We start from the raw sequence: 14748 nt of genomic DNA, 5'->3' as shown, positions 1-14748 counted from the left end.
TCTTCTAGCCATCGCCGCTCCACCTTTCATTTTCCATTTGTTTTTTCTTGCTTTTCCGCACACCTGGTTCACATCCCCTCATCCAACTAAATGTATATTACCCTCTGTTCCCCCAATGTCTGTGTGTGGAATTGTTTGTTTGTTACGTGTGGTTCGCATCAGGCTGGTTTGCGCCGGGTGTGTGTTTGACCCGTGTGTTTTGTTTATTGTACTGTTTGTGTACTTTGGGAGTTATCGCTGTTTTCCTTGGGCACGAATAAAGTGCGCCCATCTCTGCTCTCCTGAACCTGACTTACCTTTAACCAGTTGCGCACATCGTGACACATTTACAAAATAGCCTCCAACACTCTACTCAGCAAATTGGATGCAGTCTATCACAGTGCCATCCGTTTTGTCACCAAAGCCCCATATACCCACCACTGTGACCTGTATGCTCTCGTTGGCTGGTCCTCGCTACACATTCGTCGCCAAACCCACTGTCTCCAGGTCATCTATAAGTCTTTGCTAGGTAAAGTTCCGCCTTATCTCAGCTCACTTGTCACCATAACAACACCCACTCGTAGCACGCACTCCAGCAGGTATATTTCACTGGTCATCCCCAAAGCCAACACCCCCTTTGGCCACCTTTTCTTCCAGTTCTCTGCTGCCAATGGCTGGAACGAATTGCAAAAATCACTGAAGCTGGAGATTCATATCTCCCTCACTAACTTTAAGCATCAGCTGTCAGAGCAGCTTACCGATCGCTGCAGCTGCACACAGCCCATCTGTAAATAGCCCATCCAACCAACTACCTACCTCATCCCCATATTTGTTTTTGTATTTCTGCTCTTTTGCACACCAGTATTACTAATGGCACATCCTCATCTGCACATCTATCACTCCAGTGTTAATTGCTAAATTGTAATTACTTCGCCACTATGGCCTATTTATTGCCTTAGCTCCTTATTTAATTTGCACACACTGTATTCAGATTTTTCTATTGTATTATTGACTGTACGTTTGTTTATCCCATGTGTAACTCTGTGTTGTTGTATGTGTCGAACTGCTTTGCTTTATCTTGGCCAGGTCGCAGTTGTAAATGAGAACTTCTTCTCAACTGGCCTACCTGGTTAAATAAAGGTGAAGTAAAAAAATAAAAAAGGATAGTTCAGAGCAGAACGTCTACTGTTTCACGGTCACCTACCAAAGCATCGGTTGGTCGGTGAGAACTTACAAGTAATAGAAAAGACTGGTGCAATTTTCAAGTACTGTAATTGAACAGGGTTTAGTCATTTGGTCACGGTCCCACATTAGGGGAAACAGTGCTACGGCTGCCCCAGGGCCTTTGTTATTGTTTTGGTTTGTAGACGAAATGAAGGTGAGGAGTGTTGAGCAGCATGCTATAACTGCAGCACATATTCTGCAAAAATGTCCAAGGGGGGGGGGGGGTGGGTAAAGTGTTTGTTGTTTGCAGTAACTTCTTTGTTGTTGTAATATCCGAAACGGATGTGGCAGTTTCACTATTAAGGATTCCAGCTCTAATGTATTGTATCAGACAACAACATCCATACTTTATCAACAGTTAACAGGCAGGGAAAGTGAGCTTGTCCGCGGTGGTATTCAAACCGCCAACCTTCCGGCCATAGCCCAGCGTGCTCATGTGGTAGAGTTGATATTGGTGCTTATAAACACAGGGTTGCTACAGTACATTCTTGATTGTGTTTAGAAATTTGTGGTTTGAGTTTTCATTTTTATTTGTTTTCGGGGGGTCACAGCGCAACCCCCACGCCCAAAGCGTAGTAAACCAAGCTGCAACTAGTCTACATTCTACAGCTTCCCCTGGCCCTGAGAAGCCGGAGCAGGCCTGCCCCGTTGTGGTGTAAATAGGAACATTGTCCTCCCCCCCATCAGACAGATGTGAATTCAGTTTAGTGTGCCAATGCTGACCTCAGAGGAAAATAACCACAGAGAACTTGGAGTAGCATGTTGTACCATTGCCTGAGCAAGAGGGGTGCATCTCAATACTTTAAATGACTTCCTCTCTTTGTCTCCTCTCCTTCCAGTCTGCGCTCATCTGAAAACACAGCAGAAGTAGAAGGAATACATGTGCCTAGTGGAGAGATGTTTCACCTGTCCATTTCTTCTTCTTTTCTTATGTTTTTTTTTCATGGTGCAGATTAAGGAAGATATGAAAGGGTTGGCCTGTGAACTACTGATGAACTATGAAGCAAACGCCTTTCACTGTTCCAGATGCAGAGCTCACCAACGTTTCTGTGCTGTGACCCACCGAAGGCTTTCAGTTGCTTTTTAACAACTTGTGCAGTGGTAATTTAGAACATGAATTTAAACAATGAAAGAAAATAAAAGCATAATATTTTGGAGTATAAAAAAATTATAACTTATATGAAAAAATGAAAGAGAAATTGCATGATTTGCTGAAATAAAGGTATACAAAAATAAAATTACCCATAATTCCTTGTCACATCAATATGATTCTAAATGCTTCTAAACTACGCAGTAGTCGTAGAAGAAAGAACGTCATAACCAAAACCCTTCATTAAAGTACCATAGCTACAGTTAAACAGTAGTTCTCTTCACTTCTGTTTTGTTTCACAACCCACTATTTATTCACAAAAAAAATTACAACAGGGTTATTAAATAATATTTACCCAATAATGACTTTTTCTTTTGCGATTCATTGAAACAAGGCACATCAGAGGTAGAACATTCCTTCAGAAGCATTTGTGCTGAAGGTAGTTCCTTGACAGCTAGCTACAGCCTGAGACCAGAGCACCCCACCAGACAGACAGACAGACAGACAGACAGACAGACAGACAGACAGACAGACAGACAGACAGACAGACAGACAGACGGACGGACAGACGGACGGACGGACAGACAGACTACATAGACAGACAGACAGACTACATAGACAGACTACATAGACAGACAGACAGAAAGACAGACCATCCAGGGGTTGGGCAGCAGGGACAGGCAGAGCCTCTGTGCAATATCCACACTGGGGGTCCTGGTCTTTAATCTAGCAGTACTGCGACTAGTGGTTCTGATTGGGTCTGGTTCCTCTCTGGACACAAAAGTCAGGACCAGGAGGGTTCTGGAGGACGAACACTAGGCAGGGTTCACCAATGCTTGGATCTGAGACGCCTCCCCCTCACCACCTAATAGAGACAGAATAGGGTGACAGGGTAGATTTGTAGAGATGTTGCCATAAACAAATGCATCACTTTTCATTTGTGGCTTGACACATACAGACACATCCAGTAATACAAAATGAGATTGGAATACAGCATATCACGATTACATCGTGTGTCACAAATGCAAAGTGAGCATCTGCTAAATGACCATAACTCCTGCAGGAAAGAGGCAATGAGGCTCTAGGGTTGCAGATGCAGGCGATATTATGGAATGGGGCCTTGGTCTCACCTTTCACTGGCTCTGGTCCTGGACGGTAGCCTGGTGGAACCAGCCTGATCTTTCCCTGGATCTGGTCCTGGAAGGTAGCCTGGTGGAACCAGCCTGATGTTGCGATAGCTCATATTCTGTGAGCGCAGCAGTCAGTTAGCTTGACAAGATTATCTGGCTGGCAACAAGGGCCTAGGAATAGGAGCAAGTATGAGGAATGTTTTGGAGTCTTGGTGTTACCTCTTCCTGTCTCTGCATTGGCCACATAGATGAACTCATCCACCTCCTGACATACTTCCTGGACCTGAGGGGCGGGACTGAAATATGTCTGTCCTGATTGGTCCGTTCTTTCCAGGATGAAAAGGTTGCTGCTTCACACTGGCTCTCTTCCTCTCCGCCCTACACACACAACCACAACAGGTTATGATAGACATATACACACACACGTAACCATATGAACGCAAGGTGTACATTACCTCAAATGGTAACAGACAGTACATTTCAAATCAATCAAAGGAGGACTATAGTGAAAATAGTAACCTAATGTTTCTTAATCAACTCATCATCAAACCTTTGATTAGTGGAATCAGGTGTGTAGTGCTAGGGAAAACAATACAAAGTGTACCCCTTTGATTAATGGAATCAGGTGTGTAGTGCTAGGGGAAACAATACAAAGTGTACCCCTTTGATTCCCCAGGATCAGAATGAAGAAACACTGCACTAACCTGTTGGTGGAGTAGAGTGAGACTGTTGTATTTGTGCTGAACAACATTGCTTTTGTTTAGTTAGTAAACCGCAGAAAGATATATTCAAAGGCTTTAGGTGGGCCACCACAGCATGGACGTGTTTGGCAACCACTAGTGTGACACGAGAGCCCCCTTCTGGTTGCCAATTACTTCTGCAGGATGGTTTAAATACTCTTCACCATCCCTGTACAGTACTAACCTTCTTTACTCAGCATTGAGCTGTTGTGTTTATTGTGAGCTAACAAAATTCAGGTAACATCAATTTGGTGGATGTCTATTGTAACTGTGTCAATTTTGCTTATCACATACAGTACCAGTCAAAAGTTTGGACTCACCTACTCATTCAAGGGTTTTTCTTTATTTTTTAGTATTTTCTACATTGTAGAATAGTAGTGAAGACATCAAAACAATGAAATAACATATGTGGAATCATGTAGTAACGAAAAAAGTGTTAAGTGTCGGCAACATTAACTTGATTGACCATGATGTAGGTCATGTAACTGTTTGTTACATGCAATATGCTTTGTGGACTCCACCGGACAGATGTTGCTCTCCAGTTTTGTAATGAAACAAAGGTGTGGTTGAATTTATTCTGCCACTGTGTCTTCTTATTGTCACAGCCTTAGGCATAAATGCAATGTTCCCTTAATAGTTTTCCCGGCACTGAGCAAATTTCAAGTCTGCTGAGCTCAAACTTGAACACCGTGAACATTCTGTGCAACTTCCGGCGCCCGTTTACTGTGAACATTGAGGCTGTACCCACTTTTAATTACAGTTTCAGACAGTGGTCAAGTCAGCTACTATGGCTATTTGATAATAATGTAAGCCTACCAGAGTGGCCTCCCATAAACTATTTTTTGAAAATGCATCCCATAACATTTTAATATGGAAATAGCTGTTCTATCATTCAGCCTACAGTAGCAGCCAATGTGTTGTGTTCAACGTAGGCCTACATTCCATGAGACTTTTGGAAAAAACATGCAGGGCTTAATATTAACCTGTTTATCCACTTGTCCTTCAGATAAGGAGGTGACTCAAAATATTTTGTTGTTTGATGCAAGAAACCACTTTACAAAATAAAATGCATTATTATTCCCATACCATTATTACAGAATCAGACAAATTATGCTACCCTCTGCCTATTGGCTACTTAGCTTATTCAAGCCTGTCTCAAAATACAACACTACCCCTTTAAGACAAAAAAGCTCTTTACCTGACTCCCTTTTCAAAGATGTGTAGAAATGCACATGTTTTGTGCCCATTGCTGACTACAAATGATCTATAACTGGGCTAATAACTCACTAACTAGCAAAGGATATGAACAAATATGCAGCTCTCGCTTTGATCTCAAAACAAGCACGTTTACTCATGACCTATCATGCTGTTTACACAGTCCAGTTCAAAGAAAATGGCACAGATCCATATATGGCAATGGTCTATTTGCATATAGGCCTAATGCAGCTCTGATTGGTTCTGCCACACCGTTTTTTTAAATAGATGCAATAGAATCCTATTCCACAACAAAATCGCTTGCATAGCTTGTTTTGTTTCGGTATGTTGCATTGAAAGTGTCTAATTTTGCATTGATTCGATCACAATTCCCACAGTAAAGGGAAATATTGATAGTGTTAACTGGAAGAGTTTTACTGGGGGAGCTCAGTTAATATAATTATGTGCACGAGCATAAATCACCACATTTGTAATTTTAGTCCTGTCCGAATCTGCCACGTCAGTAATTTTTACTTGGCCGGAAGGTTATGATCTCAGCCCTAAAAAAAACTATTTATTTCCGACAAACTCCAAGGTCCTCTGATAATACTTATCCCGTGCAAATCGTCATCACCGTGTTTTGAGAGATATTACAGTTGAACAGGTGCTGCACTCAGTTTGGGTAAGAACAAATTGATGCTTAAAACAAAGTGCTATGCACATAGCCTACAGATGAATGATCTGTTCTGTAATATATCAACCTTCCTAGTGCCATTCTTCTCTTTTAAAAGATGGTGTGGACGATATCGTGTCAATGAATTGATACATTGACAAATATGTCAGTTGATTAAATGTCTGCGTAGGTTACAGTTTATGGTTCTTATTGATATGCATTATTATTTGGACTTTCTCCGAACTGAAGGCCATTAGGCCAATATTAGGATGTCCCTAGACATATTAAATATCTTCACACCTAGAAGAGACTCCAGGCTTCCGTCATAATGGTCAATTGTGAATGAGGGGGGAAAAAAGAATGACGGGCAGTTTGGTAAAACTAATCCCGTCGGAATCGTCTTCTCGAAAAACAGACATGCTGGGGTAATAATTACATAACCGACGTTCTATAGCAATACTAGTCCCTTCCGAATATGGCTTAAGGGGGAAAATTCTATGAAGTTCAATCTCGTCCTTCTTTGTGCAGGTTGATATTTCCTCTGCGCCGCGCTCCCGGTAACGTTGTTTATTTTAATTTAATTTTTTAATTTTAACATTTTATTTAACTAGGCAAGTCAGTTAAAGAACAAATTATTATTTACAATGACGGCCTAATATGTGACGGTGGCAAGGCATGTTGACTAACAGAATAATATAGAGCAAACAACACTTATCTCAACAAATAGGTTGTAATAAGGCTTTTCCCCCCCTGGCTTCACCAGTGATTTTACCCACGCACCGCTACTATTTCGCATACGCAGATTCATGGACCTTCTATATCCGGTTCATACAGATATGTTAGAGAAAGGAGGAGATAGGAATATCCTTGGGCGCTGAAAGGAGGAACGTATAACGCCTCGCCCAGCAAACTGTCGACCAATCGCTTCATGTTATCATGCTGCATCACGCGGTTGCTAAGCTAATTGTCAAGCAATCAGAGTCAGGGTATGAGTCAAGAAATCTGCGTATTTCCCTCGAAAGTACGTAATGTCACGATTCCAAAGCTATACAGACAAAAAGTTAATTGTCTCACATCTCGGAAAATATTTGTATTTCTTGTTGACGAAATTCATGCTTATGTTTGGTTTTTGAGCTGGCGCCCAATTGACTCCCATTCGCTCCTTGAAGACGAGCTCTATGGAAATGAGCTTTCTGGGCAGGGCATTATTTAAACTGCAGTAACCATTGAGCGTTACCCGGAAGGAGGTAAACAGCAACAATCTAGTAAATTCCTGATAAGGCAGGCCAGTTTCGGTGAAGTGGGTACCAGGGGGGATGTGGAAGTCAACTCGAGATAAGGTCAACAGTTGAAGAGAGAAGAAACCTCTGGGAGGGAGGCCAGAGGGTCCGCCACAACAGTTGTGTCTCACACACACACTTCCACACCCATGAAGGTTCTAGACGTAGGCAGGGCCATGATAATACCAATGAGAGGAAGACTGAGTTCTTGCCAAGCAACATAGATGGATTGTTTATCTTAGTCATATAAGGAGGTGACTCCGCCTAGTCGTAAATTATAAATATACCGAAAAAGAATATCAAAGCAACATGTAAAGTGTTGAGAACAGAGTGCCCCATAGTGGCAGTTGGGTTATGATATGGGCAGGCATAAGCTACGGACAACGAACACAATTGCATTTTATCGATGGTAATTTGAATGCAGAGACCGTGATGAGAACCTGAGGCCCATTGTCGTGCCGTTCATCACCTCATGTTTCAGCTTGATAATGCACGGCCCCATGTCGCAAGGGTCTGTACACACAATTCTTCGAAGCTGAACATTTCCCAGTTCTTCCATGGCTTGCATACTCACCAGACATGCCACCCATGTTCGGGATGCTCTGAATTGACGTGTACGACAGTGTGTTCCAGTTCCCACCAATATACAGCAACTTCGCAGCCATTAAATAGGAGTGGCACATTCCACAATCAAAAACCTGATCAACTCTATGCAAAGGAGATGTGTTGCGCTGCATGAGGAAAATGGTGGTCACACCAGATACTGACTGGTTTTCTGATCCACACCACTCCTTTTTTTAAGGTATGTGACAAAGATGCATATCTGTATTCTCAGTCATGTGAAACCGATAGATTAGGGATTAATTCATTTCAACTGACTGATTTCCTTATATGAACTGATTAAAATAATTTATGTTTTTGTTCAGTATATACACTTGTGTAACTTGTATGTTGTCTTTGCAGCTGTATGACCCAATGGGATAAATAAACTTGGCTTGAGCTTTTTGTAGTCATACATTTGAATTATTACTATTTGTTAAGAACCTAACCAGGTAAACATACCCAAAAGCCTGCCAGTGCATTTTCACTGGTGTATGCATGCGCTTGATCATTGATGTTTTTCCTTCCACTGAAGTACCTGTCTCTGAACTGTCTGAGACTTCGTATAACTAGACTCCTTCCACCTGCTTTCGATGTGGCAACAATAAGGCGTCCAAGCTATCCTCAATGTGCTAAACATTACTTATCAAAGCTCAAATCAGTACTGTGAAAGAGAAGCTGAAAGCAAATTTGACATTTCTTGTTACCGCCATAGAGAATACACATTTTTATATCTGTGCTATTATAGTGTCTGTGACAGAATGGGCAGCACCATTATGGCTACAACCCATAGGAATCCCCACCCAGTTGACTACTTTAAAACGGCAGAAGCCCTCATTGGCGCTGCCCATGCTAAATCTGCCTTTTGACCACTAGAGGCCTCGATCATTCTGACTGAGTTTACGAGAGTTCCCCACCCACTACCTTGTGGAAGAGGTGCATTGTGGTTATTGTAGTTGTTTTACTACACATTTTAAACCAACATATTTATTTTCAATGACGACATTAAAAAAAAAAAAAAGTATTTTTCTTCCAAAAAGAACACAGAATCTGCATTTAAATGCATACTATCAAAATATCAAAGTTCCTGTCACATTACTACTTGTCCAAGTGAGGTCAATTTTTATATATATATATATATATATATATATATTAAAAAAAAGTGGCATATTACAAAGCTGATGCTTAAAAAAAATAAAAACTGTACATACTCAAATGGTCATGAATACTTCAGTCACCAACTCTGTGTATTCCCCATCTTACCCCCCACCCCATATATATAAATGCAATTAATTTAAAACATAACAAAATAATAATTAAAACAATAAATAAAAACAGTTGCTGTGCAATGTTTCATTACAAGCGAGATTATGATTAATCTTCAAACAATACTTTAATTTTTTAACAATTTATTTTGTTAATAATCTTATTTTAATATAATTATTATTCTACCACATTCTCAGAGCAAAACACATGCCCAACCAACAGTCTGAAATCTGGAAGTGCTTCTTGCAGGAGATGGGGAGACTCACATTTCATTAACACCTCTCCCTACCCTAGCCCTTCATTCTTCACCTACCCTTGCCCCAAACTTCACCCCCTCAGTCTTCACCTACCCTTGCCCCAAACTTCACCCCCTCAGTCAGCCGGAGCCTTTCAGAACGAAAAGAAGTTGACCCTAGAAACTGATCCATCAGATTCCTCCTCCCTTAATGCTTAGCATTACAATTTGGGGTTTGATAACCTGATCCTAGATCAGTACCTAAGGGAAACTTGTACCCATAGCCCTCCCTGGTTCACTGTAAGATACTTAGGATTTCCTTGGCATTCTCTGTGTTCCAGCCCTGGCCCTGAAGAGGGCCGTCACAGACAAGCACGTATTTGTGCAGGATCTGCGTCCCAATGTCCCGGAAGTGAAGCCGGTCCTCTTTGCGTTCCATGGAATCCACGCTGCAGTCCTCGTACTTCACTGCCCAGAAACACATCTCCCCTATGTACATCATCGTCAGCAGGTGGGTGTCTGAGAAGATGCCTATTGGAAAATAAATAAAAACAGATAAATAACCAGGTTTTTTCATCCCTTTATGAGAAATTAAGAAAGTTTGTCTTGATAATGTCAAAACAAACATGTAACATTGACCAAATAAACATGCCACAACACATGTATAACATATAGCGGTTCTATGATGTTTACCTTCAGCCAGGAAGTTGGCGGTAGCAGAGTCGTGAAACACCACCCCATCGTTGAGCTTCACGGAGTTCCTCACCTGCAACATCCTCATCAGGTAACGTACGCCCTCCTGAAGACACTGAACCAAGAGACAACAACACAGCATGAACAGGCGTAAGGAATCCAACTCTAATAGTAGCAGTTGCACTGCAATTCAAGTTAGGACTTCTATGTAAAGTTAAATGGCCACACCTTGAGGAAAGTGGCTTTGTTCTTCTTGATCCACTGCTTGCGTTGGTGGAGTGTGTGGCAGTACATGTAAAGCAGTGCTCCACGTCTCCAGTAGAGGCACTCTAACACCTCTAGCCCCAGCACTGACTGCACCTAGAACAGGGACAGGTGTCACTAAACAGTGTGTGTGTGTGTGTCACCGGAGGATGGTGGCACCTTAATTGGGGAGGACGGGCTCGTGGTAATGGTTAGAGCTAAATAAGTGGAATGGTATCAAATACATCATACACATGGTTTCCATGTGTTTGATACCATTCCATCCACTCCGTTCCAGCCATTATGAGCCGGCCTCCCCTCAGCAGCCTCCACTGGTGTGTGTGTGGTGTGTAAATCTGCTGTTATTTTCTTGTAGTGAACAAAATACTCAATGCATAGGGTATAATGTCCTATGCACATGCATTGCCCTTTAAGAGCAGGCTGAATATCTTTTGCACAAAGGCACACACACCTCTTGGGCCGGGACCAGTCTACCCGCCAGCACCTCTGGCTCTGTGAGGTCCTGCAGCAGCTGTTGGATCTTAAAGGGTGAGCAGTCCTCCGGGAACTCCTGGTCCACCAGCTTGTTTTCCTCATAGAACGTGATGTCCAGGATCACCTACACACACACACTAGTGTCATTCTTTACTTTTAAAAGGCCCAGTGCAGTCAAAGGTGATTTCCTGTGTCTTAAATACATTTCCACACTATGAGGTTGGAATAATACTGTGAAAATGATAATTCCCTTTAAGTGTAAGAACTCTGGTGACATCCCATGCAGTAAATTAGTTAATAGACCAACAAAAAAAAAAGAGTTCCAAACCTCTCTGCCAACAGCTAGTTTTCCCCTTACCACTCAGACAGTCTTAGAACAATTATTGCTTGAGAAATTACTCTTGGCTAAGAAGCTATGTTTATTTTTTATCATTTTAGTAAAAATAAAAAAACATTCACAGTAAGGTACTTTAATGTTACAGAGAAATTAATTGATATGGAGATAAAAAAAAAAGAAACGGCTACAATTAACACAAATATGATTAAACAGTAATAGTTTTGCAATTAATCTATTCAGCCATGCTCTTTCGCTAACATTTATGACAAGAGTAACATGGTCGGCCGGCCTTCAACTCTAATGCAGGTGAATTGCAGACTTCTTCCACAAGCTGTGGGCCAACAACCTTCAATAAGACAAATGTCTCTGTCTCTCCAACAGGCTGTCTACAACTCTGCTATGGTGGGTGGGGATGATGCGGAGAACTCAGACAGACCGTGGGTTGGGAGTTGTCAATGTCATCAACAGGAGATGTGTCAACAAGTCACTGGGTTCATCATCAGCACTGCACTTTGAAGTTGGAATTCTAATCTTTTGAACTCTTCTAGATTTCCACATTTGTGGACTAATCCCACTTCTTTTTAAAGTGCATCATTGTGTCATTTCTTCATTTGAAAGTAGTCACCGATTTTCTATGCTCTGACAGGTGAAAGGATGAAAAAACATTCCATTCACGAACAGAGCAGTGACTGGGCTACATCAAGGACCTGAGGAAGGGTGCATTTCATTTGTGAACTGAGCCTGTCACAAAGAGGATAGTGGTCAGTTGAAAGTTCCCGCGTCAAGGAAGGACAATAAGTGTGTCGGCTCTCTCACGCCTTCAGGCTCACATCATTGGATGACATGAACGACTTAACAAAATAGAATACTGTTATCCTATTTCAAACAGCAGGTGGAATAACTACTAGAACACAAAAGGACATTTTCCTTGCCTCGTGAACCAGCCTGGGCCTGCCATATATCACCAAAACAACAATCTGTTTGGTTCTACGAGGCTACCTATTTGCAACTAACAAGGCCTGAACACATGAAGTCTACCGTTTACATTCAGGAGGCCACTTGCCTGCCTGCCTACCTACCTACCTGAACAGGATTATCAGAGATGAAGGGAACTTGGATGGTATGGTAACAAATTTGAATTCACACCTAGCCTAAAACATTTTGTCTAGAATCTAGCTAGAACATTAACATGCAATGAACTGCAATACCTGAGTGTAATCCTGAAGCAGTTTAGGCAGACTGTTACTCTCCCCCCCTTGTCTGTAAAAGCTTTTCAACTTGTCTAGTATTGAAGAAGCATTCTGTAAATAGTCATCATCTAGGAGAAAATAAAGTTGTTTAATATGTATTACAGGTCTAACTTTATGTCCAAACATTTCATCTCATGCTTACAGAGTTTAATGTATCATTTAACGTGTTAGTTTACACACTGATAATTTCTATGACTTGGTGACAATGTATTTTACAGTGCCATGATAATGGCGCAAAATGTATGGAGCTGCCCTTTGAGTTAGCTAGATTATCTTCTTTATTGACTATGTCCACCTTTGTACACAGTATTATGACAGTCTAGACTAGAGTTGACAAAATCAAGTTCATTGGAAAATAGTTGGCCAGTAAGCCAAGAACGTACACAAAGTGGAATACATTTAGATACCTAGCTAATAAATCCAAGAACCCAGAATAGCCTAGATACATTGGTCAAGCAATCTGCAATAACATTATGCATTGAATGTTTGAAAAGTAATGGATCAATACCCTAGCTCAGCATCTTTGTCGACACATTAACACCAGTTAGCCAGCTATCGCTAACGTTACCTAGCTAACGTTACAGTTCCACATAACGAATTCAGTTTAATTCAAATCGGTTTTATTGGCATGGTTAACATGTTTACATTGCCAAAGGAAGTGAAGTAAACAAACAAAATGTAAAACAATTAGCTAACTAGTTAGGTACCATGTTAGCTTGCTAACTAGCTAACGTGGCTAATAACATTAACGTCAACTACGTTATCCAGCAAACATAGCTAGCTAGCTAGCGAATGTATGCGATGAGTCATATTGTTTACTGTTTTTGTTTCAACTTTGACTAGCTAGTTTATCTAATTTGGTCTGTGTGTTATCATAAAGTATTTCTGGTGATATGGTAACGTTAGCTAACGTAGCTAACTAACTAAGCCAGATGAGAAGAACTTTCAACTGATCAAACTGAAGGTGCATCGACGTGACATCAGCTACCTTTCATTACAAATGATTGTTTTAACAGTGTACACCTACCTTGTTTCTCGGTTCTGAGGCTGGCGCACTTATTGTCCAACTCAAAAATCCTTCTCTCCAGTTCGAACGCCTGTCTTCTGCAGTCGTCCGCCATGACTAAAACACTGTCACGTGACGCTATGATTATCCATTCACATGGTGAACGTGTTTATTTTATTATCTGGGACAGGTTTTATGCCACTATTATAAAATCTGCATTAAGAAAATATGAGCGTTTTCCCAGAAGTGGTGTTTCCATCAAACCGATTTGTGCGTTGTGACGTATAAACACGAAAAGTACTTTTTCAATTACGTTTTCATGAACTGAATAAAAATCTAAAATTAGATGCGTTTCCATTGCATTTTCGACTCTACCTATAGTTTTGGTACACGCACTGTTGCGGTAAATAGCAAAGGTGCCTACATGTGCTCTAGCCAAGTTTGCAGATAGCCTACAGTGCGGCTAGGCTGTGTGGGTAGGCTACTCTACATTATGAGATTATTATGGATAAGAGCGAGAATATTTGTATTCGTCAAACATCGATCATCATGCCACCAGAATAAAACCATCGATATTTATTTGAAAGCAGCATCAAACTCATCACCATGCACTTTCACCACCATGTGAAGTTCATCATAATTTATTCTTCTATAATATTATGGCTGTCTGCAAACACACGTTCATCATAATTCATGTAATCTGTTGCCTAATAAACTGTATGGTTACCCAAATCGTAATGCGAGGACTATCATCGTGTGTCTCCAAATTTACTTCGATATGATGGTTATTATATAAATATTTGTGCATAATGTCGTATTCACCTCATTTTCTAGCATCAATTTTTATTTTGACGATATTTGGAAAGTTCACCGAAATGTACTTTAATCGCATAAAAAGGTTTGATGGAAACCTGGTTAGTGATCCAATACATGTTCGCTCCAAATATATCAATTTATTTGTGCCCTCTTGTCAATTGCAAATCCATACTTTTTCAATAAACCTTAATCAAATACACCCGTCGACTGTTTAGCGTGTGCCAATTGAATCTCAACAAGGAAACAAACTGTATTTGATTGGATTTCAGCAAATAAAGGCACGCAACGACAGAGAAGAAACATAGGTACAAGGTTAGCGTTTCATATAAACTCAGCAAAAAAAGAAACGTCCCTTTTTCAGCACCCTGTCTTTCAAAGATAATTAGTAAAAATCCAAATAACTTCACAGATCTTCATTGTAGAGTTTAAACACTGTTTCCCAATGAACCATGAACAATTAATGAACATACACCTGTGGAACGGTCGTTAAGACACTA

The 14748-nt window shown here is 40.9% G+C and overlaps 1 protein-coding gene and 1 long non-coding RNA gene across 2 annotated transcripts; both read right to left on the bottom strand.

Annotated features, from left to right (window-relative positions):
* Positions 1-2582: 2582 nt before the first annotated feature.
* On the bottom strand, positions 2583-8171 carry LOC139545047 (uncharacterized). Its single transcript, XR_011668987.1, has 4 exons — positions 7885-8171; positions 3643-3801; positions 3424-3539; positions 2583-3158 (listed from the first exon to the last, which is right to left on the bottom strand). It is a non-coding gene; the product is annotated as an uncharacterized lncRNA (long non-coding RNA).
* A 1131-nt stretch (positions 8172-9302) lies between these two features.
* Positions 9303-13611, bottom strand: LOC139545046 (RAB7A-interacting MON1-CCZ1 complex subunit 1-like). The gene is made up of 6 exons (XM_071352409.1): positions 13457-13611; positions 12388-12497; positions 10820-10966; positions 10333-10464; positions 10105-10219; positions 9303-9942 (listed from the first exon to the last, which is right to left on the bottom strand). The coding sequence occupies exons 1-6, from the start codon at positions 13548-13550 to the stop codon at positions 9707-9709; spliced, it is 834 nt and encodes a 277-aa protein (XP_071208510.1). The 5' UTR covers positions 13551-13611; the 3' UTR covers positions 9303-9706.
* Between the last annotated feature and the right edge of the window lie 1137 nt (positions 13612-14748).

Source organism: Salvelinus alpinus, chromosome 19 (genome assembly GCF_045679555.1).
Source record: "Salvelinus alpinus chromosome 19, SLU_Salpinus.1, whole genome shotgun sequence".
Taxonomy (NCBI): domain Eukaryota; kingdom Metazoa; phylum Chordata; class Actinopteri; order Salmoniformes; family Salmonidae; genus Salvelinus; species Salvelinus alpinus.
Note: the sequence above shows the minus strand (reverse complement) of the source record. Positions and strands in the feature narration are given on the sequence as shown.